This window comes from Ascaphus truei, unplaced genomic scaffold, assembly GCF_040206685.1.
Source record: "Ascaphus truei isolate aAscTru1 unplaced genomic scaffold, aAscTru1.hap1 HAP1_SCAFFOLD_393, whole genome shotgun sequence".
NCBI classification, from domain to species: domain Eukaryota; kingdom Metazoa; phylum Chordata; class Amphibia; order Anura; family Ascaphidae; genus Ascaphus; species Ascaphus truei.
The window spans coordinates 146097-172956 of record NW_027456723.1 but is presented as its reverse complement, the minus strand read 5'-3'; the positions used below and the strand labels follow the sequence as shown (position 1 = coordinate 172956).

Sequence of the window (26860 nt, the reverse complement as noted above, 5' to 3'; positions counted from 1 at the left end):
CGTTGGCATAATTTACGCAGCCTGTCCCCCCCTCTCCAGTGGGCATCCACTCTTTCAATCCCTTTGTAGGTTAAAGCTCCTGGATTTCCCCCATGTACTAGACTGAAGTGTTTGGAGACGCTATGTGTCATTAACTGCTTACGTATATTTCCCATGTGTTCCAGTACGCGGACTCTCAAGGGTCTTGTGGTGCGTCCCACGTACTGGAGACCACATGGGCATGACAGAAGGTATACAATGTAATCTGTACGGCAGTTTAGGTTTTGTTTAATTTTAAAAACCTCTTTCGTGATATTGGAGGTAAATTCCGTCTTTTCCCCTTTCGTGACTTGTTTACAAGCCTTACAGCCGAAGCAACTAAAAAAGCCCATTGGCGAAGGTAGCCAGTTTTGGGTCTTAGTCTTAGTCTTAGGTCTTAGTCACTTCCACTTTCTTGAAGACACTGGGGGCTAGTTTTGATTTTATACAGGGGGCTTTTGAGTAAAAACAGACCCTGTTCTGAGAAACCATATCCCAGATGTCCCAAGAGTAATCTTCAGAAAAGCCCCCTGTATAAAATCAAAACTAGCCCCCAGTGTCTTCAAGAAAGTGGAAGTGACTAAGACCCAAAACTGGCTACCTTCGCCAATGGGCTTTTTTAGTTGCTTCGGCTGTAAGGCTTGTAAACAAGTCACGAAAGGGGAAAAGACGGAATTTACCTCCAATATCACGAAAGAGGTTTTTAAAATTAAACAAAACCTAAACTGCCGTACAGTTTACATTGTATACCTTCTGTCATGCCCATGTGGTCTCCAGTACGTGGGACGCACCACAAGACCCTTGAGAGTCCGCGTACTGGAACACATGGGAAATATACGTAAGCAGTTAATGACACATAGCGTCTCCAAACACTTCAGTCTAGTACATGGGGGAAATCCAGGAGCTTTAACCTACAAAGGGATTGAAAGAGTGGATGCCCACTGGAGAGGGGGGGACAGGCTGCGTAAATTATGCCAACGTGAAACATTCTGGATTTACAAATTAAAAACTTTAACACCAAGGGGGATGAATATCGACATAGACCTAGGGGCTTTTATGTAATATCTTGCTCTAGCCTCTAGATGCATTTATACATCCTGGGATCCATTTCACATAAGCAAACAGGATCAGGGTATCCTTATTTGCATAAGTTGACACCAAGAGGTCTACACATTAAGTAGGGATATAATCAATTTCCACTCCTGAAACCTCTATATTTATTGTCTATGTTTTAAAAATATTTAAAAACAATTTTTGTATTTTTTGTATCTTTTAAAACCCTTTTTAAACTTTAATATGTTCGAGTATATATTTTATCCACATCACCCAGCAACATGGATATTTGAATAAACATTTTACGCATAAATGCTATCACAGCATTAACTTTTATGTATACACTGCTTTCACCATAGCTTACATTTATGCCAGTCTGGACTTCATTTGTTAACTGTGAATGAATAATATATTTTATGACTGTCACGAACATCTAAACAAATTGTATAACAATAAGATTGAAATTATGCAATAGAAACTTTGAAATCAGTAAGTCACACATTATTTTGTATGATGCACTGCATATTCTGCAATCATCATGATGCACATTATTTGTATCTTTTAATACCTCAAAGATGGATATACACAAACCCCTGTCTATGTATTGTAGAAACCCATGGGGGACTTAACTAAAAACGAGAGCGACCAAGATATATGAAAATGCTCAACAGAAGAAAGATTACGGGAAAAACTACATAGAACACTATGGGACCACGGACTGATCTCCAAAGCGCATGCGCAGTGATTTATGCAGGAACCTTTTCAACCACGAGGGCGCAAACCACTGACGTCATACAGAGCGCCCAACACAGGAAGCAGACACATCAATCAAGATGGCGGCTCTCCGTCGAGCAGGGAGCCAGAAGCCAATTACCAATCATGGAGGATACAACCGGTGCCTATTTAAAGGGACTAAAATCCAGCCACTCCACCTTTCACGAGCCTGAGGAAGCCCTGTTCAGGGTGAAACGCGTAGCTCATCGATTTTTGGAACCGTGCAGCATTCAGTGAGGAAGCGGAGGTGCAGTGGAAACTCTCTTCATCCGGACGCGGAGAAAAGAGACTTTGTGCCCACTAACCACCAACCATTTCCTTTTGCTGTTTTATTCTCCCCATTTAAGAAGCAGTAGTGGCTTCTTTGTTTTATATCTCCTACCCCCTTATTGTTTTAATTTGTTTTAAGGTGTTTATTGCTTATTTTATGCCAGTTTAAATAAAGATTCCACCTCCCATAGTGTACAGTGTCCCTGAGTCCATTTGAGATTATTTATAGCCCTTAGGTGTTTACCTACCACCATTGCTTCTGGAGTATCAAAGATACCATTATGAGTGTGCGCTCACACTAGCCCGTGTGAGTATTTTGGTACATCCCTTTATCCCTCCTCCACCAGGTTTGAACATTTGAGCCCTGGTCATTGGCTATATGTTACCCACCCAACTATCTTTTAATCGTATTGGTGTTGACAAGATACAGATATAGGAGATCACTCACATTAGGCCGTGTGAGTGGGATATTATTTATCAGTATTGGACACATGCAATATCATATTGCTCCACCCCCATACCGCAGCAGACCTGTGTATGCATATGTCTAATTGCCTTCTTTTATTGTTTACACTTACATCCGCATGAGAGGCGCACTACAGTCAAGAATCCACAGACCCAAAGGAGAAAAAAGGACCAGAAAGAAAGAAGTACAACCATCCAGAAGCAAGACACGAAAAGAAGTAAAAGAAACCTTGATGGGATACAACTTACACAAGGCCGTGTAAGTTTATTTATTTATTTCTCCATCTATACCCTGTGATTACACACTTGTACACAAACTCCCTATCCAAGGAGTTTCTCTTTCTATGAGGGATCAATAGAGTCTTAAACACCACATTGACCATCAGTGAAAGTTATCACATCCCCCTCACATTGTGCTCCCCCATTTCTCCTTTTGTTTCATATATACCAAGGGTCCAGGATAGACCCTAGTGGGGTAATTTGAGTCACACGAGGACTTTTCAAGAGAACTCTGATTAAGGTTGTATTATACCCTTCACATCTTTAAAATACACATCCATTAACCAAGCGACGGTTAGAGCTAGCGCCCGAGTAACACACCATAAAAGGGCAATCAAATTAGCAAAAATGGACAATGAAAAAAGGATTGCAATAGAAAGTAAGGTCAACCCTAAAAAATTCTTTAAGTACCTTAATAACAAAAAAATGAGAAAAGAAAATATAGGACCCTTTCAGTGTGAGATGGGTAGGTAGATTATTGGAGATAAGGAAAAAGCTGAGGTATTAAACAAATTCTTTGCCTCTGTGTTTACCAGGGAAGAATCAAATTCAATAGTAGTGCCACAGGAGGAAGCCACAACCTCCATATTAATGACCAATTGGTTAACTGAGGAAGAAGTTCAAAAGCGACTTGAAAAAATTAAATTAAATAAGGCACCTGGCCCCGATGGCATACATCCAAGAGTTCTCATGGAGTTAAGATCAGTAATAGCAAAACCATTATATTTAATATTCAAGGACTCCATTTCAACAGGCTCAGTACCACAAGATTGGCGTAAAGCAAATGTGGTGCCTATATTTAAAAAGGGAGCTACTGCACGACACACTTTATTCGAGCAAATACCCAGTATGTACCTGGCAGATACCTGGAATGCGCCGCTCCTCACCTCTGACAAGCCCCGTTGCGTTTGCCTTCCCAGCCTGGGGTCATGCCTGGCTGACGGGCGGCTGATCTGTTAAATGATAATGATTAGGATTTAATAGGCTGCAATGCTTCGCGTGTCTACCAGATGGCATAAATTCATGAATTGTAATGCAGTATATATATATATATATATATACTGTGCAGTATTGCAGCCAGTGGGAATAAAATGCTTCAATCCCTGCCTGGAAAATACCTCAATGCACTCGGGCAGAAAACAGTCACAAACCTCAATACACCCGGGTATACCCGAATTCGTGGGACTAGCCGAGCTCGAATAAAGTGTGTCGCCAGTGTAGATCACACCCGGGGAATTACAGACCTGTAAGCCTGACTTCAATAGTAGGTAAACTACTTGAAGGTTTAATACGGGATAATATTCAGGAATACCTAATGGAAAACAAAATTATTAGTAATAGTCAGCATGGATTTATGAAGGATAGATCTTGCCAAACTAACCTTATTTGTTTCTTTGAGGAGGTAAGTAGGAATTTAGACCAGGGTAATGCAGTTGATGTGGTCTACTTAGATTTTGCAAAGGCTTTTGATACGGTTTCACACAAGAGGTTGGTGTACAAAATAAAGAAAATTGGACTCAGTAATAATATATGCACCTGGATTGAAAACTTGTCATAAATGGAACATGCTGTCATAAATGGAACTTTTTCAGGTTGGGCTAAAGTCGTGAGTGGAGTACCTCAAGGATCGGTACTGGGACCCCTGCTTTTTAACTTGTTTATTAATGAACTTGAGGTTGGGATCGAGAGCAAAGTCTCAATCTTTGCTGATGATACTAAATTGTGTAAGGTAATAGAATCAGAGCAAGATGTAATTTCTCTTCAGAAGGACTTGGAGAGACTGAAAACATGGGCAGGTAAATGGCAGATAAGGTTAAATACAGATAAATGTAAGGTTATGCATTTGGGATGCAAGAATAAAAAGTCGACTTACAAATTAAATGGAGATATATTGGGGGAATCCTTGATGGAGAAGGATTTAGGAGTGCTTGTAGACAGCAGGCTTAGCAATAGTGCCCTATGTCATGCAGTAGCTGCAAAGGCAAACAAGATCTTATCTTGCATCAAACGGGCAATGGATGGAAGGGAAGTAAACATAATTATGCCCCTTTACAAAGCATTAGTAAGATCACACCTTGAATATGGAGTACAATTTTGGGCACCAATCCTAAGAAAAGACATTATGGATCTAGAGAGAGTGCAGAGAAGAGCCACCAAATTAATAAAGGGGATGGACATTCTAATTTATGAGGAGAGGCTAGCTAAATTAGATTTATTTACATTAGAAAAGAGGCGTCTAAGAGGGGATATGATAACTATATACAAATATATTCAGGGACAATACAAGGAGCTTTCAAAAGAACTATTCATACCACGGGCAGTACAAAGGACTCGGGCCATCCCTTAAGGTTGGAGGAAAGGAAATTTCACCAGCAACAAAGGAAAGGGTTCTTTACAGTAAGGGCAGTTAAAATGTGGAATTCATTACCCATGGAGACTGTGATGGCAAATACAATAGATTTGTTCAAAAAAAGGTTGGACATCTTTTTAGATGGGAAAGGTATACAGGGATATATCAAATAAGTATACATGGGAAGGATGTTGATCCAGAGATTAATCCAATTGCCAATTCTTGGAGTCAGGAAAGAATTAATTTTTCCCCTTAATAGGTTTTTTTGTTTGCCTTCCTCTGGATCAATAAGTAAGTATAGATATAGAATAAAGTATCTGTTGTCTAAATTTAGCATAGGTTGAACTTGATGGACGTACGTCTTTTTTCAACCTCATCTACTATGTAACTATATATGTAACTATGTTTCACTTGGAGGGTTTTATTTGCCTTCTCGGGATCAAAATACTGTAAAAAAAATAGGATAAGTTTCTGTTGTCTAAATTTAGCATAGGTTGAACTTGATGAGTATATATCTTTTTTTCAACCTCATCTCAGTAGAGTTCTGAACTATGTAATTATGTAACTAGTCATAACACCAATCATTCAATTTAATATTTTTTCTTCTTTCGCTGAGAATTAAAAGTTATTTTTAGCAAAAGGGAATTGAAAAATAAAACCAGGATTGGATCAAATATTTAGAGGGAAATTTAGCTATGAAGGTTCCCAGAAAAAACAGCAGTCCTATGTCTTGGGGGATTGAAAAACCTGGGACTCTCACAATATTTGTGGGAAAAAAAGATACACGTATTGAAAATAAAGAGAATTGTAGATGAATTATAGTTAGTAATACCTGTTAATGGGGCAATGTACAGTAGATGAAAATATAGTTTACAGAGGTTTCAAAAGAGAGGTCTCTTCTTCGAGTGTACTGCAGTAGTAAACAGGAAGAGATCATATATCTGGGAAAGGGAAATTTGGTTGCAGCCATTTTGCTGTGACCAAATGACCGCCATTATTTGACTGCATACAGACCATTTGCCGCGTCTGATCCGCCTCTTGAACCTCTGCCACGGCCGCTTTTACAATAAGGTTAATTTTAAACGTTTATGTGGTTAGGGGAGTGAGTTAACTTTAGGTGAATTAGCGCTTAAGATAGGGGGTAAAGTTTAGGAGTTCTAGTGGTTACGGTAGGGGGTTAACTTAAAGGGTTTTAGCAGTACGGGGTTAATTTAAGGTGTTTTAGGGTCATTACCCTTAAGGTTAATGTTTTAATGATAGGGGGTAGCATTAGTATTAGGAATTAACATTAGGGGTGTTGCAGGGTACATGCAACTACACACGCAGGTTTCTTGACAAGGCTTATTTATTTAGCCTTAAAAGATATACAGCACACAAAAACAAAAATAGCTTTTCATCAGCAAACAAAAAGAAAAATGGCTTTTCTTCAGCAGACAAAACAAAACAGTTTCTCTTTAGCAGACATTGTTAAAATCAGGCAGCTACCCTTTTCTATGCAGGAGACAGACAGTTCATAATTCATGTACTTTGATAACAGACCTTGTTTCAGTAATCTCTTCAGTAGCTTACTCCTCTCTCCTCGACAGCCAGCACCCATGTGTCTACAGCCAAATGAATTGTCCTGAGGTTCCCAGCTGAAGTTAACCTAGTCACTGCTGCACTGCAGACTAGACATAGGTTTTCCAGGCATATAGCTGGTGCCTTTTATTTACCCTGTCACATTCCTCCCCTGTTAGTGTGTGGCTGGGGCTATGCACGGCTGAAGCTCGACCATCCACCCCTACTCTAGAAAAGAAGTCAGCATCTGCGTTCTCTTTTCCCGGCCTGTGCTGAATCTCAAATGAAAAGGGTTGGAGGGCCATATACTACCTAGTCAATCTAGCATTGGAATCCTTCATACTATTTAACCACTTCAGTGGAGCATGATCCGTCACCAAAGTAAAATGGACTCCTGCCAGGTAATGCCTCAATGCCTCGATTGCCCACTTTACTGCGAGGCACTCTTTCTCAATCACTGAGTAGTTTTTTTCCCTCGGGAACAATTTCCTACTCAGGAAAAGGATAGGGTGTTCAACTCCCTCAAACTGTTGTGACAATACTGCCCCTAGCCCTATCTCTGATGCATCTGTTTGCACTATAAAAGGGCTGTTGAAGTCCAGGCTTCTAGGGATGGGACCCTCTGATAGACACCTTTTAATGTCCTCAAAGGCTCCCTAACAATCCCTTGACCACACCACTTGTGTATGGGCACACTTTTTTGTGAGGTCCGTTAAAGGGGCTGCCACTTCCGAATAGTTGGGGATGAACCACAGATAGTACCCTGCTAAACCCAGCAGAGAGCGTACCTGCATTTTTGTTTGGGGGGTCGGAACTTCTTTCAGGGCAACTCGCTTGTCGGCTAGTGGCCTTACTTTTCCACCTCCCACTACATACCCTAAGTATTTAGTTTCCGCCTTACCCAGGGCACATTTCTTAGGGTTGGCTGTGAGCCCTGCCTCTCTTAGAGTTTTGAAGACCGCTTTCAGCCTATTTAGATGGGCCGCCAGTGTTTACTATAAATGACAATGTCATCTAGGTAGGCTGCGGCATAATTCCTATGGGGCCTCAGTACCTTATCCATGAGTCTCTGAAATGTGGCTGGGGCTCCATGCAGTCCAAATGGCATTGTCACAAACTGGTATAAACCCATGGGAGTGGCAAAGGCTGTTTTGCATTTGGACTTTTCCTCTAAGGGTATTTGCCAGTATCCTTTTGTCAAGTCCAGCGTGAATATATATTCCGCGTTACCAAGGGTGTCAATTAATTCGTCCACCCTTGGCATCGGATATGTGTCAAACTTGGATACCACATTAACCTTTCGGAGGTCCACACAAAATCTTACCTTCCCATCAGGTTTAGGGACCATAATTAGTGGACTACACCACTCACTGCATGATTCTTGTAACTCCTTCTCTACCAGAGCCCTACGACTTTCAGGCAACCTATAAGGACAAGAACGTACTTTTACCCCAGGTGCTGTCTCGATTTCATGGGAAATTAAGTTAGTTTGTCCTGGTAAGTCAGAAAAAACATCATGGAATTGTGTAATTATTGCTAACAAGTCCCCTTTTTGTTCAGAGGACAACTGTTTACCCATTGGGATTTTATCATCACTCACGATGTTCTCCCGTGGAGGCTGAGGACCCAAGTCCGTTTCCTCCTCCACCGGGTGGATGAATAGAGACCGCTGCATCTTCCAGGGTTTCAGCAAATTCACATGGTAAATTTTGTTTACCCTTCCTGGACCCTGGTTGAGCGATCTCGTAACCACATCACACATACGGCAGAGTACTTCGAATGGGCCCTGCCGCCATTTGGCCAGGAGTTTACTCTCGCAACTGGGTAACAATAACATCCCCTGGTCTCCTGCGTGAAACACTCTCATGCAAGCATTCTGATTGTAATGTCTCTCATGACTGTCCTGGGCTGATCTAAGATTCTCCCTGGCAAAATGGCCGACCACATCTAGGCACTTCCTAAGGTCTAGTACATATTGCAGGGTATTCTTAGAAGGGGGCCGCTGTTCCTCCCAGGACTCCTTTAGGAGGTCTAGGATACCCCGGGGTTGGCGGCCATAGAGCAATTCAAATGGAGAGAATCCTGTGGAGGCCTGGGGAACTTCCCGCACTGCAAACAGCAGAAAGGGGAGAAGTTCATCCCAGGCTCTCTTCTCTGAATCTACACATTTCCTCAGCATCCCTTTTAGAGTTCGGTTAAATCTTTCCACCAATCCGTCAGTCTGTGGATGGTTGACCGATGTCCGAACAGACTTGACCTCCAGTAACTTTAAGACATCCTGCATCAGTTTAGCCATGAAATTTGTACCTTGGTCTGTCAACATAACCTGGGGAAGTCCAACCCGTGAGAACAGTTCAAACAACATGTTGGCTACTTGCTTCACCGTTGCTGTTCTCAGGGGGAACGCCTCAGGATATCTTGTTGCGTAATCAACTGTTACAAGGATAAACCTGTGTCCTTTCGCAGAAGGTTCTAGAGGTCCTACCAAGTCTACACCAATCCTCTCAAAGGGAACTGACACCAAGGGTAGAGGAACCCAAGGGGCTGGTTTTTTCCCTTTGGACTAGTTAGATGGCACTCCGGACATGCCGCACATAGCTTAGCAATATCACTATGCATCCCATGCCAATAGAATCGGGATGAAATACGGTCCAATGTTTTATACCTGCCCAGGTGACCACCCCAAGGGACAGTATGGGCTAAAGTGAACACAGATTTAACAAAAGGCTTGGGAACCAATATCTGTCTGGTGACTTCCTCTGTTTGTGTCTGCCTATTCACCCTATATAGGATATCATTTGATAGCTCAAAATGGGGGAACACTATCACCCCCTGTGCATCTACAATCTGCTCATCAATTTTCACCACCTTGTCATACTGTCCAGCAAGTATTGGGTCTTCCCTTTGCTTCTGACGAAAGTCAGGGAGGTACAGGTCTGGTAAATCTCCAGGGCCCATATCCCCCTCCCTCTGGCCATCCCCAGTCATCACTTGTTACTTCTGGCTATTAGAATGGACACCTTGAGACCCAGATTTCTGCAACCAGTCCTGTTTGTCCGAGCATCTTTGCTTCCGAGTCTTTTGAACCCGGTGTCTACTGGGAAAAAGGTCTGCCGAGAAGGGGAACAGTTTGCCAGGGTTCTCCTGAGCCCTAGAAGGAGGCTCCTCGTCAAAGACTGGGGCCATTAGGTCTGAAAAGAAAGGCCAGTCCCGACCAAGCACAACAGGGGCAGGGAGCCAAGGAGAGACTCCTACTTCGAGGTAAGTCTCCTGACCTTTAACCTGTAGCCGGATTTTTTCCATCGGATAGCGTTTTACATTGCCGTGTATACATTCTATGCTTCATGGGGAGTCAAAAGAACACACGTTAGGCGGTAACAGTTCCTGGAGGACCAGAGTTTTTCCAGAGCCCGAATCTACAAGGGCCTGGATGGTTTTTCCCCCAATCAGGGCTGGAAGTAGCCAGGGCTTGTAATGTTCCCCAGTAAAGGCCGAGGCGACGGTTCTGCAGAATGAACAATCCATCTGTGGACAGTCCACATACCGGTGGCCTTGTTCTCCGCAAGCGGAACATGGAGAGGGCTGTGGATAGCGCTCCGCTGGACCGGTTACTGGAGACCAGGCATCTGGTGAGTCCTGTGGGCGACGTCCTCAGAAGTTCCTCTCATTTTGCGACGAGCCGACATCCGGTAGGAGATGAGGGTCTCGGCGGGGACCAGCATTTGGACTCCGTCCTTGCTGGAACGACTGCTCCTTCCATTGGACTTGACGGATACTGGAGACCATGCATCTGGTGGGTCCTTTGGGCGGCTTCCTCGGAAGCTCCTCTCATTTTGCGACGAGCCGACATGAGGAAGGATCCGTTGGATTTGGCGGTTGCGTATGGACGGGCCGTAGGTTCCCCATTGATCCGACCTCCCTCTTTGGGCGTCCGCAAGTGCCGGTGGAGTCGTGTCCAGGACACTCACCTGCTGCTCAGCCCCAAGGAAGTTCTCCACGAGTCGGACCGCCAAAGCTAGGGTTTCAGCAGCGTGGCATTTTACCCACGAGAGTGCGGAAGGGGGTATTATTTGTAGAAATTGTTCCAAAACCACCTGCTCCAGAATTGCCTCCTTAGTGCACTCCTCGAGTTGTATCCAGTGCGTACACAAGTCCAATAATCGCTGAGCGAGGACCCGGGGTCTCATCTTAGCGGTGTACTTCATGTTCTGGAACTGCTGCCGGTAGGTCTCTGGGGTCAGACCTATGCGATCCAGTATGGCGGCTTTTACTTGTCGGTAGTCCATTGCCTGATCTGCTGGGAGACCCTGATATGAGGCTTGGGCTTTTCCTATGAGGAGCGGGGCCAAAGAAGTTGCCCAGCGATCTGTAGCCCAGCCCTGAGCTTTGGCAACTTTTTCAAACGTCAGTAAAAAAGCCTCTGGATCCTCGTTCGGCGCCATTTTCCTCAGGAGTATTGGGGGTCTGTTTGCAAGTTCTGGACTGGCAGACCCTTGGAAATGGGTCAGCAGCTTGGCAATCTGCTCATCTTGTGCTGCCTGTAGTCTTTCATCTCTCTCCGCTTGCAGCCGGGCCTGCTTCTGCATTAACTGTCCCTGCTGTCTGGTCTGCTCGCACAGAAACTCTTTCAACATTTCTTCCATTCTTGTGTGTGTGTGTGGCCCTTTAACTGCAGGAGCCTTTTGAAAAAATCCCAGGACTTCTGAACACCATATGTTGCAGGGTACATGCAACTACACACGCGGGTTTCTTGACAAGGCTTATTTATTTAGCCTTAAAAGATATACAGCACACAAAAACAAAAATAGCTTTTCATCAGCAAACAAAAAGAAAAATGGCTTTTTCTTCAGCAGACAAAACAAAACAGTTTCTCTTTAGCAGACAGTGTTAAAATAAGGCAGTTACCCTTTTCTATGCAGGAGACAGACAGTTCATAATTCATGTACTTTGATAACAGACCTTGTTTCAGTAATCTCTTCAGTAGCTTACTCCTCTCTCCTCAACAGCCAGCACCCATGTGTCTACAGCCTGGGGTTTAAACATACCTTGATTAGGCAGCTGGGATCCAACTAATTGTCCTGAGGATCCCAGCTGAAGTTAACCTAGTCACTGCTGCACTGCAGACTAGACATAGGTTTTCCAGGCATATAGCTGGTGGCTTTTATTTACCCTGTCACAAGGGGGTTGTAGGGTAAGGGTTAAGGCTAGGGACTTACCATAGCGATGAAGCAGATGGTGGCTGAGTGTCCCGGCATTGAGGTGAGTGACAGCCATGCACCGGCATTCATTTGGATGTGGCAAAATGACTGCAACCAAATGTCCTAGACCGAATATATTCAATGGTGATGAGTAGGGATGAAGATACATTTTGAAGGTATCTTCACGTGCAGAGGTTAGAGGATTATCTAAATTAGGAGGAACAAAGTTTGTTTAACTGTAGGTGTAAGAGATAGGTTCACGCGAAGTGTGGAGAGACATTAGGCTGTTAGGCTCACATCTTTTCATTGATTGGTGGCATGAAGAGAAGCTGTCTTTTTGAGTGCAAAAGTTAATCATATATTAGCTCACATACATCGAATTTTGTGTGTTTTTAACATTTGCTTTCCAAACATGAGTTACTTAGTTATGCAATAGGTCTAAACAGAAACAAAAAATGCAAAAATGCACAAAGCAGCACACTGCCCATAAAGACAGGGAGACAGGTGGTATAAAAAAAATATTTATTGTCTAACTAACATTACAAAAAAGGAGATGTGAGCCCTCCTTTTTGTAATGTTATTTAGACAATAAGGGGTCTATGCACTAAGCAGTGATAAGTAGTTTTAAGAGCGCAAAGTGCTTTAAGAATGTGATATTGCGCTCAGCGCGATTCACAGAGCAGTGATAACAGGGACTTTGCACTCTAATACTGGCTTTTTTAAAGAATTTTTTCTAAGTCCACACAGCTTGCATGATCAGCTAAATGCGCTGATTTCTGCCAGTCTGCGCGATCTTAAAAGCTACGATAAGTGATCGTGCTTTAAAAATGCACCGAAAAAAGCATGCCAGCTCAAGGCAGGTGCAAAAGGAGCAGGACTTAGAAACAATTCTTTGTTTACATTTTTGCAGGCACACCATCCATACAACCGGCCGGCGGGTGTCCCCAGCTGACCCCATGGGTGTCACCGGGTGATCCCCGCAGGCGTCCCGGGGTCCCCGTGGGTGTCCCGGGGTCCCTGCTGGTGTCCGCGAGCCTGCGGTACAAATGGTGTGCCCCAAAAAAATAAACAATATTTGTAAATAAATACACCCCCCTCCCCCTGCCCCCTAACACATACACTATAGTAATGGACAAAATTACTATTATCCACATAAGGATAATACTGCATTTGCCCTTTTAACATACATTAATCAGAATAAATACAGTAAATACATATTGCACTTACCTTTTCCAGGCACCCATGATGAAGGCCGTCTTGATCCTCATCCTGCCCATGTTCACTCGGGTGTTACAAAACATACACAAGAATAAAAAGAGCCAATGTATTGTCCACTAACCCTTAATAACTTTAGCGGTCATTAACCGCTATAGTCATTAAGGGGTTAACACACCATCACCCACCACTCGGGAGGCCTAAACACCCTCCCTCACTACCCACCCAGTGAGGCCTAGCCACCCTCACCCACTACACACCGGGAGGCCTACCCACCCTGGCTTGGGGACAATACCCCCATCCCCCACCCCCGCTACCCACAATAATCATTACTATATATAATAAACAATACATAACCCACCCCCCTGTGCCCCCCCCCCATAAATACATGATTTATTCTTTTACATAGAGGGTTAATACCCCAGGCCCACAGGAGTTCCCAGTGGTCCTGGCAGGTGTCTGCAGGCCCCACTGTGTACCAGTTCTCCAAGGTCGGGAGGCCTACGGGTGGTCCCCACCAGGTGCCGTGGGCATCCAGGTTGTCCCCGCGGGTCACCATGGGCCCCAAATGGGGTCTCCATGGGTGGGCCCATGGGTGTCTGGGTGTCCCTGGGTCAGCCCCACAGTTGTCTGAGGGTCCTCAGGTGGTTCCCATGGGGGTCCAGGGCCCATGGGTGGTCCCTATGGGTCTGCGGGGTCCTCACAGCACTGATGCCCCATACCGGGGCCTGTAACTCAGGAAGCAGGGGATCTCTGAGCCAGAAATCAACGCGGTTCAGCTCAGGGGACCCCCTGCTCCGCACACTAATATTAAAATTTATATTAATGCAGCGTCATTACCATAGCGGCTATCCGCTACGGTAATGAATTATTGTTTATTGTTGTGTGTGTTTTGACAGTAGTATACATGTGTAGGGGGTCTCCAGAGCTGAACCGCATTGGTTTCAGCCTCGGGGACCCCCTACTTCAGGAGATACAGGCCCCGTTATGGGGTGCCCGTAACCCCAGCAGAATTTAAATGTTCCGGTCATGTGACGCAGAAGCTTTAAAAGTGCAGGGGATGCCGGCACCCCATAACGGGGTCTGTATCTCATGAAGTAGGGTGTCCCCGGACCTGAAACCAATGCGGTTCAGCTCTGGTGACCCCCTGCTCATGTACACTATTATTAAAATGTACATTCTTAATGCACGATCGCCTGAAACAGACATGCATGGAGATGCAGAATCTCCATTCAAATGTTACAGGAGGCATTTTTTTCTATCAGTTTATCACTTGAACTTTAAGTGCAATAGCAGGGGGCCGGGGGGGGAAAGCACGCATGATCTGGCAGATTTGAGCATGGCCGATCCCGAATGCGCTGAACTCCTTAGTGAATCGCGCCTCCAGCTTCACTTTTTAGAAAATTATTTTCACGCCAGCGAAAAAGGTCACTGCTTAGTGCATAGCCCCCTATGTATTTTTTATTTTTATTCCACCTTTCTCCCTGTCTTCATGGGCAGTGTGCTGCTTTGTGCATGTTTGCATTTTTTGTTGCTGTTTAGACCTGTATCTTTGGCTGGACAAGCCTTCAAAGAATCTATTTGGCTCTAGGAGTGGGTATGATATATTGATGAATATTTTCATTCAAGAACAAGAACAAGCTTTGGTGAGTTTTTGGACTTTTATTACACAAATTGTCTCCAATGAGGTTCGGCGAAGTGAGAGTATCATTTTTCTGTTACCTTCAGCAGGCCTAAGAAGTGTCGAATTCTATTCACTTACCTAGTAGTATACCCACTCCATAGTAAAGCCATATTTCTATGATTCATTTATGGACAAGAATTAACTATAATTCCAGGACTGTTGGAGAATCCACTACTTGCATATTTTACTTATGAAATAGGCTATCCTACATGTGTTTATAGTATTGAGAATACACACTATAAAAAAAAAGAATTTAGTTTAGCACTTAATATGCCATTTTTAAGCATCATGTCCACATTATTTATTTTGATGTTCCTATTGACAGGGATAATGTATGTAATTTCTGGAACAGTAAATCGATTATGTTACAGTAGGCACAAATTTTTTTGTTTCTTATTTCAATTTGCTAAACACTAAATCTATATGAAGAAAAGTCAAGAGATAAACAACCTACTTTTAAAATTCAATTTATTTTTTTTGACATATGAATAATCTTCATGGTAATATTTCCTTCTGGCAAATTTTCAAAATAATGATTATTTATTCAGTTCTATAACATTGTTATCTTAGTGGCACTCAATTGTGCCTTTCTGATCAATATAAAATTCAAATGTGTCTCTATTCCTTCTGTCCTACAATATATGTATCATAAGTATGGAAACAAAAAAAATCCTTTTTTTGTATTACATTTATTTGCAGGATCCATTGCCATGGTCTAGTTGTCCAATGAACAGCAATTTAACTGGTTATATTGAAGAGTGTGAAATGAGCTCCCCTACTCAGTACTTTTGGTACCGGGAAACCATAAACATATCCCCATCGATTTCAGACAATGGAAGAATCCAGTGGGAACAGGCTGTTTGCCTGATTTTGGCTTGGTTTTCTGTGTATCTGTGCATTCTAAGAGGTACTGAATCGACTGGCAAGGTAAGTGTTCAATAAAATTTGGACTTTGCTCTAGATCACTCTTTACATATGGTTATCTGATTGGTTTAAGGAACAATCAATGCAATATCCTACATGTGTGTTTTTCATTTTAAATAAATCAGTTCTGTAGTATTAGATAATGTTTACTACTTTTTTCTTTTTTTATTTGAATGCCATGTCTAGTCAAACAGAGAGAAATTTGTAGCACAGAAATCATGGATTTCATAGGACAAATGCATTAATTTATAATTAAAAGATAAGTTCTTCCTAGACACCCCACTTTTTTTTAACATACTGTATATTGGAAGAAGCTGAACCGTGTTCATTTCAGCACCCTGTTTTCTTAGATACTTACCGGTGAAGGTGCCTTTAGCACTCTTTAGAAGTTTAAATCCACTGTGTTATGTAGTATTAGATAACGTACTACCTTTTTATTTATTATTATTAAACTATTAATGGCATTTTTCATGAGTTTTAATATACTGATCATCCTTTGATATCTATAGCAGATATATCTCCCCAGCAGTGGAACATACTTGTAACACTTTCCTGTGTGTAATACTTTGTTGTCAATATTCCCAACATTTTGAGCTGCAAACTGTAAAAAATTATAATATTACCATAGTAATATAAGGATACAATGTAGCTTCTGAGTTACGCTGACTGAAGGATTGAATGAAACTTAAAGGCAGTTGTGATGGTAGGGGTAGCAAGTCTTCATAATAATGGTGAAGCCTGACTGTTAACCCTGAAAACCGAGGGTCTGTGGTAGCTAAGTAGCATCATAAGCCAGGGAGACTGTATGTATCACCTAAACCTGTCCTGATTGTGTGTTACCCTTTTCCTGTTATGTAATAAACATGGGATTTCGAGAGTGGGAGTTTCAAGGGGGATATTTGGGTCAGAATGGATTTACATTCAGTGTAGGAGTTCAGGGGAAAAAGTCACAGGTAGTCCCGTAATTCTCCCCAATGTACAGGCAGGTTGTGTGGTTCGCGAGGTGAATTACACCAGGGCTACACATATCCCCCAGAATCCTGGTTTTTGACCCCAAGGATCCCAGTCCCATTTCTCCCAAATGTATAATGTTCAACTAAGGTTACACATTTAATAAAACAGTTTATTATGTTTATACAGTATGTATTAATGTCTATACAGTTAGCCCTGGCATATAAATAGGCAGGATGGCTGTATAAAATTGTGGATCAAAGGGGAGAAGGGAAGTTGTCACGGGAGACAACGCATTTACACATAACACTGAGCAAAACAAGATGGTAAAACAAATAATAATTTCTTCACTTAAAATAGGCTAACACGCTGTGAAACACAAAATACATGCAAAAGACATACTTACTGGGGTTCTGGGCAACAAAATGAGACTTTCCTAGCTTCTGATGAACATATAACAAAGTTTTTGGATGACCAGGACTTGGCCCGAAATGTCCTGGATCTCAAATCGGCATGAAGTTGCAGACTCCACCGCTCTCATTCTTCTGGAGGTGCTTAAATTCCCTTGACCGGGAGTTAGTTCCAAACGTCCTGGAACTATTTTCAGCTTGCAATCCTAGCCGCGACTGCTACGCTCAATTTGTAAAACGTGGTTCCAAAAAGCTAGACTTAGAAAATATTTAGACCTGAAATTTCTCAAGCCGGCTCGCTGCTATTTCTCCAAGAGCATCTTTTCATACATTCAAATTTTCTGCTGTTATTCTGGCGCTTAGAAGCTCATCTCCGGATTGGCTGAGGGTTTGTAATAGTATTTTAGAGTTTATTCATGAAGTACTACATCCAATCCGAGCGTGGGAAATCTCCTACCAGCCAATCAGAGCATTGCCAGTATAATGAACCCGGACATGCAGATCCTCTGAATCAGCATGGGCATGTGCCAACCTGGCACCTTAGCCACTTGGTATGCAGAAGCAACCCACTGGTTAGGCTCCTCACGGTCTGGGAAAGGCAAATGGCAGTCCGAGGACTTCCATTCATCCCAGGACGTGGTTATTCAAGTCTAAACCTCCTTCCCAAATGCTCTTCACACCTCTGTCATCCTCTGTGGCTTTCATGTCCGATGTCTGGGTTGACCCAGTGGCCCCAAGCTGGTAGCCTAGTGACTCACCCAGAACATTGGTCTGGAAAGACCAAGCTCATTATACCATTCACAAGCATATCAGTATTTTAAACACACTGTTTAATAAAATATACATTTATTTACTTTCCTAAGTCTTATGGTTATGGGGAATAGAATAAGAAGTTTGCACTTTAATTCCTACTAGCCATATTCCCAACACACTATACCAGACAAACTTTAAACAACCTCGCAATCATATTTATGGTTGGAGCAACCCCAGAACCCCTTTACCAGGTTATGGGTGATCTTGGCATTAATTGGGGATCTCCTTAACCTTGGGTCCCCTTGACCGTTCCAGTGACACCTCACATCCATATGCCCCATTTACCTTTCTGGTCTGTGCTGAAGCAGGGATATCTAGCAGTGAGTCAAGCAAGTGTTTTCAAGGGGAGAATTTGCCGGAGCAATGTTCTCAATGTATCCGGGAATCCGACCTGATTCTCAGCTACATTTTTGGGGTATCCAGCATTTCTGGTACCTGACTAACTAGACACATTCTGACAACAATTTCTCTGTAAAACTCCCTTGAAACTCATAGCCTAGCAATCTCTGCTTGCTGGCACTCCTGGAAAAGAAAAACGCAAACATTCTTTATTGTCGCATAAGTTTATACAATGCATAGACAATCACTGGGCTAAAGAACTGACACTCCCAAACCCTGAACCTCAGATCAGAGGTAACCAAATGGGCTTAAACCTTTATTGTGAGCCTGGTTACACCCTCTCCATCACACTTTCCCGCTCAAGATGAAGGCTCTGTTGCAGTCACCACGTCCTGTGGCTTAGCAAGCCTTGGCACTTCTTGAGGTCTTTGGCTCACAAGGAATGTCCTGTCGAGAGAGTCCATCAGCATTCCCATGCTCGCTGCCCTTCTGATGTTGAATTGTAAAGTCAAATTCTTGAAATACAAGACTCCAGCACAGCAACTTGCCATTCTCCCCCGACACCTTTTGTAGCCAATTTAGTGGATTGTGCTCCGTGATTATAGTGAATGACCTGCCATTCAAATAGGGCTGCAGTTTCCTCAGAGCCCAAACGATGGCCAGGCATTATTTTTCAATAGTGGCATAAGCCACTTCCCGGGGTAGTAGTTTCCTGCTTAGATACACCACAGGATGTTCACCCCCTTCCTTGCCCACCTGAGTACAGCACCGATACCATAGTCGGAGGCATCGGTCTGTACAAGAAAATTCTTCGTGTAATCTGGTGCAGCCAGGATAGGAGCACTAGTTAGTGCTGCCTTTAATTCCTGGAAAGCCTCCTCACAGGCAGGAGACCAGGCTACCCGAACTAAGAGTCGCTTCTGAGTCAAGTCAGGGAAAAGGGAGACCAAAAAGCTTGATGGTGAGTCGGTTGCACCACACACCACCTGTCTTCAGGAGGATAGTACCCATTATATGACACAATAGGTACTATATCAATTGTTAGTACCCTGGTACAGTGGTCTGGCTTATTATCATTTTGAGATATACCTGCATTTGAGCGCTTCAGCTATTTTCCATATCTGAGTCAAGTCAGACAGGGTTTTAGCAACGGTGCAATACTGGGGAACAAACTTTGTATAAAAGCCAGCGGTGCCTAAAAAAGCCATAACCTGCTTTTTGGTCTTACATACTGGCCACTGCACTGTAGCTCCACCTTAGCCAGCTCCGGCTTCAGGTGCCATCCGCCCGCTCGGTGCACTAAGTACAACACTTCTGCCATACACACCAGACAGTTTGCAGGCTTCAGTTTCAGACCTGCTTCCCTAATCCTACTCAGCACCGCTGCTACATGTACCAAGTGAGTTTCCCACGAATTGCTAAACACAAGCGATATCATCCAGGTATGCCCTTGCATAACCCTGCATCCCTTCCAGTAACCTATCGACCAGGCGTTGGAAGGTAGTGTGACCGTGCAGGGGTACCCAGGCTCACTAATAAAGGTTCAGCCTACTTGGGTACCCTGATCCGTGTGTTGAGGTCCCAGAGTGTCAGCTCTTGGACCTAGATGTCAGAAATGCATTGCTGTGACTGTGTGCAAATTATGCGACATTAAATATTTTTCTGTGTTTTGCCTTTCTTGGGGTGCTTGGACCAGGAGATTTCTAGGCTGTAAATTTCAGGGTGGGTTTGCCGGAGGAAGTCGTTACAGAATGTGGCTATGTATCGGGGTTCCAAAGTTATGGGATACCCCCAAAAATGTATCCGGGAATCAATTGAGATTCTGGGATATATCAATGCACCTTACTCTGGGAAAACTCTTCCCTGTAAACGTTCTTGCGACTCACCGCCAGGATTCCTGCTGCAGCATAATCCAGACAAAGTAAACCGGCATGAAGGAGTTAATGTATACCTGCAACATACAGGGTCCCTAGTATAAGGAAGGGTGCCCAGGGACATGCCCAGGTACCCTGATCTTAGTATAGGGGTTCAGAGGATGCACCAGCTACATGTTAAAGCTGTTAGTGTTTTTTGTGTGTAAAAAGTTTAAAACTCATTTCTAGAGTGTGGCAAGGATGAGGCTAGTGAGTGTAGGCAGATTATCCCCTTAATCCATCCCTGACACCAGAATGAGTTTTCCACATTTTTATCACACAAGATACACGACACAGTATATTTTAAAGCGTTATGTTTAATAGGTATATGTACTGATAACTTGTCCATGAACTGTGGGATTTATGAGTTCTGGTTTCCAAGGGACCAGATGGGTCTGTGCGGAGTCCGGACTTGAAAGCCTCAGGGATGCTAAGGTGTTAGAACATGTGGGGTACTGCAGTTATACTTGAGTACCTGAAGGAAAATCCGTTATTTCCTCCCCTGGCTTCAGCACCGAGAGGAACCTTTCCTCTGCCAGGTACACTGAAGCCTTGTGACTTGATAATACACCATCTGCACCATTTTGCAGCAGACATCCCCGGGAAGATTTCACGCCCTGCAACTGTTATTTCCGGTCTTTGGTGAACTTCAGGCCTGGAAGACGAATGAAATGAAACGTAACGCACGCCAGGTTTCAAATCCTTTGTCTCAATTTATTACTCATAGGGTAATGACTTTTATACTGAAAAAAAAAAAGATATTGGTTAGAGGCGTAACATAGGCGTATCATAGGCGTGACATAGGCGTATACTAGGTGTGTCTTGGGCGTAGCTTTGATTAGAGGCGTGATTTAGGGGCAGGACATATTAGTGGCGTGACTTTTGAGACGTGTCTTTTCCAATACAAGCAATTGTCTGAATACATAGCTTATTCATTGTCTGTTATCAAAAGAGACCTTGAGTCTTAGCAACTTTATTACACTATTTTGCTTCTTGCAGAGAACCATTCTATTATATTTTAACTAAAACATCAGGAAATTGACATCACAAAAGTATCTAGTAATATCCTGACCAGGAAGAAAGGAAATGCAATTTAGCAGAGAAACTGAGTGCATTTATGAATTATATTTCAGCAAAAGGCTGACTACAGAATCTTAACTAGTTATGACTATACAAAATGGAAGCTTAACATGAGTGAAGATTCTGGCCTGACATACAGGTCCTAACAATTCCCTCCTTTTTGTTCTCTAATAGAACAAATACACTTACTAGGTACGCTTCTCTATGACTATGGCCTTATGGGGACCAATAGTATCATAGACTCTGTTCATGGCCACATATGAATTATTAGTTGCATACATGGCGTGAGATGAAACTGAAGGTTTCCTTGAGACAAATGAAAGCATTGCACACTTAGCACAGTGAAAAATAACAAAAATTGCTGCGATTATACTAATCACTACAATAAAACCATAGAAAATTTTCATACCCAATTCTCCGATCCAACTAGTGAGTCCTGACATCCAATTTAAGCTAAGGCCTGAGGATTCTTTACGCATCCTTGCCTGAATTTCCTGTAACTTATCCATATGTTTATGAATAGCGCCAGACTCATCTTCAATATAGGCACAGCACTTCTGTCCTACAAATTTACAAACACCTCCTTGTGAGGCTAGCAGATAATCAAGAGCCATTCTATTCTGTAATAATACTGTTCGGATCTGCTCTTGTTCATTAGTCCGATGGATAATAGCATCATTTGTCTGATTAAGAGCATCATTAATATTTACAATAACATCACTTAATTTAGAATAGAGATCCAGAACACCTAAACTAGGTATAAAAACCCTAGCTGCAATGCGGGTTGGACTAATGGTCCTGGTCAGATCTTTTCGATTTCTCAGCCTTCCTTGGGGTAATGTGTCAGATACATAGAAAGAGGGAAGGATGAATCCCAGATAACAAAGGGCAGTGTGATTGCAGGGTACAATCTTAGTGGCCCACATGCCACACAACCAATAGAGATATATATATATATATATATATATACACTGCCGACACACTTAATTGCAGTGCGGCCAGATCCGCAAGCCGGGAGATTTCCCGGCTTGCTAGTGGCCGCCCCTCGGCGTGCCGCGCGTCATAGACGCGCGGTCACGCGTCTTCGGGAGCCTGCGCCCCCTGCACGCGCGTCCAGGGCTCCCCGAGGGAGCCCTGGTGTCCCGCGATGTGGGGGACGGCGGCAGGGGGTTCCGGGGGACCCGGCGGACCCGGCAGCGGTAGGGAGAGCGCCCTGATCGGAGGGCGCTCTTCCGCTGCTTCGGCGCGCGCCCGTCACCCTCGGGCGCGCGCCAGGCTACTGCTGCGGCCAAGAACGGGCAAATGCTCGAATAAACTTGGCCGCAGCAGTATATATATATATATATATATCATTAAATATTTCTATAGATTAGAAAATGGCTTACATCTCAATATGTCACATAATCTAAGGGTCAGCTATTTGTGAGAATTGGTGGGGGCTAATTTCTGCTAAGAGCGACTGCACAAACATTCTTCTTGCACACATCTTTCATACTGCAGTTACTCAGAATGGCAAAACGGACCAAGATGGATGCTATGGTCAAAATGGCTGACTTGTGATCCTTTCCTTGTGGTTGACTCACGTCCCTTTGTGACCTCCCACCTTCCTCATATCCAGTCTTCTCAGTCCCCCCATATCCTTAAGAGACAGTCTATTTAAAGAACAGAACAGTTAACCATTTCATAGTCCTGATGGACCAAGATGTCCAAGTTGTGCATAACTGCATTCCTTTCCTTTCCGGCCATTATATCAGCCCAGTTGATTTCTTCTTTGGTCTCTTCTTCTGGGGGACTGGCGACATCATCACCGCAGAGAGGCATAGCGTCGGTGGGGGTTGCAACGCACTTCTGGATCAGAGTTTTGCTGTACTTAATACATAGAGAGCAATGAGTAGGACAAACACACACATACAAAAACATTCGCTAGCTTCGCTCAAAGCAAATCAATCCAACCACCAAGTCCCCATGGTCCCTAAATCCTGGATAAATACAAAACATTGCGCTTTAACTAGGGCGCATACATGCCCCTCCTTTTGAGGCTAAAATATAGTCTAGAGCTATTTTATTCTGCGGGGTCATTAATTTAAACTAAACCTATTCTTGGTTAAGTGAGTAAATGTCTGTGGCTGTATGATTTAGGATATCCCTGTAAACCTGTCATACAGTAACCCAACTCCTACATTTGGGAATAAATTCCTTGAAACTTATTCTTCCCATAGACTACTTTTTAGCACTTGTGTATTGGGTGCATCTCTTCTGTTTCTAACTCTACCTGTGAGCAATTAACATAACCGTGTGTTTGACTGATAAAGCATTCTCCCACCGGGATATCATTCTGCAGGGAGATTCTATTAACCTAGAAATCCAAACAAAATAAACAAAGTTAAACAAATAATACCTTATACTATTTTGTCATCCTTATGGGACGCCACGTACACAAACATAATGGAGCATACATTGTAACTGAAAAATAATAAAAACCTGTAAAAATAAAAAGTTCAAAGTTCGTGTGTTGAGGCCTGGACATTTTTGCGTGTAATCTTTTTCCCTTGATGATTAGTGGTCGGAGAGTATTGTGTCCATCAAAACACTTTTTTGCAGGTGCTATGTCTTTGTCTTTATTAGCTGTTTGTGCTTAGACTGGCACTATTTTGACGTGCGTTATGTGTATCCATGATGATAAGAATTTTTTTACTGCAATGCTGGTGATGAGTAGTATTTAAATGGCCTTTTCATCTGGGATGAAGAGCGTGCTTGCGTAGAAAATGCTTGACCATTAACCCGTCTTGCGTAGGTGCACTTTCAGCTTTAACCTGTGCCTATAAAGACTCAAAAATATATATTAGTTGCATGCAATACTTATTAATTGTTTTATTACCAATAACATGGTCCTTAATTCGTTACTTTGAACTACTGATGGTCATAACTCATCCCATAAGTGTCTCATAAGGAGAGAATTTATACCTAGAAATAAATTCTTGTATTAATATGGTTACTACTATTATTAGCATCTGCAATATTAAACAGAGATATTCCCTATTAACGCTCCTCAAATTTTAAACTATGCAACCAATGGACTTGACTTTGCTACAATCCAAGTTCCTAAAACTTGGTACCTCAGCCTGTGCCAAACCAATTGCTTCCATAATCAATTCTATCCTGTCTGCAGGCCATATCCCTAAGACCTGAAAAACTGCTAGAGTTGTCCCAATCTTCAAAAATGGGGACAAAAATACTGTCTACACTACAAACTACAAATCAATCTCTCTTCTCCCAATACACACTTACTCTCATTCATACCTAACTGCCATCTGCCATTTTCTCTGATGCAAATGGTGTCAACCTTTTAGTCATTTAATACTAACTAACCTTAAAACTCGCCCCACAAGTCAAGCATCCCAACAGCCTGCACTCATGGCTATTGTCCCACACCCACAGTCACTCCTGGCTTTCACCTCAAACACTCCACTGTAACTATTCTGCTAAAAATGTGAAATGCCTTGTATATAATATACATACCCTGTTCACTTATGCAATTATATATCCCCTGTCCTTTAATTCTATTTCCAGGACATACCCAAAAACAAATAAATGGTTACAAAATTATAAATTTGGCAGATATGATATATCCCTCAACATAGGGACGGCTTGCTACCTGCTTTGCTGTGACATCTGCAAAGGTATTATTATTATTTACCAGGGGCCTGTCAGCCCTTGGAGTTAACATTGTTATAATAAATTCTGAACCTGCTGTGCATTGTATATCATTTACAATATATCAAGTTCATATCAAATCCCTCTATAGTGATTTCAGAGAGACCTTCAATAACCTATGTATGTACCTCCCCTCTTTTGTTCATATATTATCTATATATGTGAACAAAAATACAAAAACACAAAAATAGTTATGAAAACAGGTTGCTTTGATATATAGCAAAATAAACTGGTAAATAGATTTGTATGTGTAGTGACTATAAAAATATTTACTGCTTGTGTTAAAAGAAAAAGCCTGCAGTAGGTCTTTTAACAAATGTGGCATTTACAATATAAGAAAAAATCCTGAAATCCTGAACAAAAGATTTCCTTTTAAAATAGACAAATAATGTTGAACTCTTTGCAAAGTGCTGAGCACACGGCCAGCATTAACTTTAAAAGACACTCTGACTTTAAAAAGAAAAAATAATAATTTTCAAAGTACTTTTTTTTTTTTTCAGGGAAAACAGCCAGAAACCTCAAAGTACAGATAACGGGCAATGGGTTTCACTGTCTAATTCATATTAACTGCTGGATTAATCCTCACGCAGGTGATTGTAACATTAGCTTAATGTTAAATATGAAGTTTTCCACGCTGTCCTAAAGCTGCATTTTGTATGGTCTTTCAAAAATTAAATAACGGGAATATTTTAAATGACTTATAAACACCAAGTCTATGCCTACAAGAGCATGCAACATTCTTTCACTCATTCCTCTGAATGCCTTCTGAAAGAAATCTCACATTCCTGCAAACTTCCATCAATACAATTGCTATCCCGTTTTAACTATGCCCTCTCTTAAACTAAACATCTTCAAACATGCAACAGTTATACCATGACTAAAAAAAAACAGCAAGCTTGACCCTACCTGTCTTGTATGGCTTCTACACTGCTTATTTAACGGAGACAATTCTCGCTAAAATAACTGACCTTCATGCTGCTAATGACAGATATCATCACACTCCGCTCACACCACGCACACCCTCCTTTTGAAGCGCTATGTACATTAATGGCGTTATATACATATATAATACAATATATTAATTCAAACAGTGCTTATGAGCTCTCACAAGCATTTTAAACAAAAACAGCCCCAAATATATCTTAATCCTGTAGAAATAAAATTGAAATGTGTTATCTTACTGCTTTACGGAAAAGAACAGTGGGAGAGATCGGAAGATTTCCGCGGTGCACAGCTTGTAGAGATGAGAGACCAGCAAGGTGTAGATTAAAAAATGAAATTTTATTGAAAAAACATATGGTATGGGGGACACACTCTGACGCGTTTCGGACCTGCGTGGTCCTTAATCATAGAGCTGATTCGCGTCTCCATTACCCCCTGTCTTATAGTGTAAAACCCCTCCCCCTTGCGTCATTGCGCTGTGTGTTTTGGTGCGAAAAATCGCCGGTACAAAGCGATTAATGGTCTATATCTAACAGCTGTGTATGCGCGCGTGTTGGAGGGTGCAGTGAATATTAATTAGCCATGCGCTGTTCTCTACTATCAACACACGCGCGCTGTGGGTTGCTGAGCGACCGCAGTAAACACTGCCTACGTCATAGCATTGCGTGTATCAGGGCAACTCTGTCCAGCGTGTGGGAGGGTGCAGTGAATATTAATTAGCCATGCGCTATTCCCTCTTGTAAACACACGATGTGGGTTGTTGGGTGACCGCAGTAAAACACTGCCTACGTCATAACGCTGCGTGTCTCAGCGCAACCCCGATCAATGATAGTGAATTCCTGTCTGATGACTGCGCGTGTGTGTTTAAATGCTAACTGGTATATGAATAGATCATATGCAACCTCCTCATG

General features: G+C 42.6%; 1 protein-coding gene across 2 annotated transcripts in view; it reads left to right on the top strand.

Annotated features, from left to right (window-relative positions):
* LOC142483921 (sodium- and chloride-dependent transporter XTRP3A-like) overlaps positions 1 to 26860 on the top strand; it is a 192894-nt gene that overhangs the window by 42610 nt on the left and 123424 nt on the right. For both annotated transcript variants that reach the window (XM_075583843.1, XM_075583842.1), the window contains exon 3: positions 15563 to 15790. In XM_075583843.1, coding sequence (XP_075439958.1) covers positions 15563 to 15790 — 228 coding nt within the window. The remainder of the gene's footprint in view (positions 1 to 15562; positions 15791 to 26860) is intronic.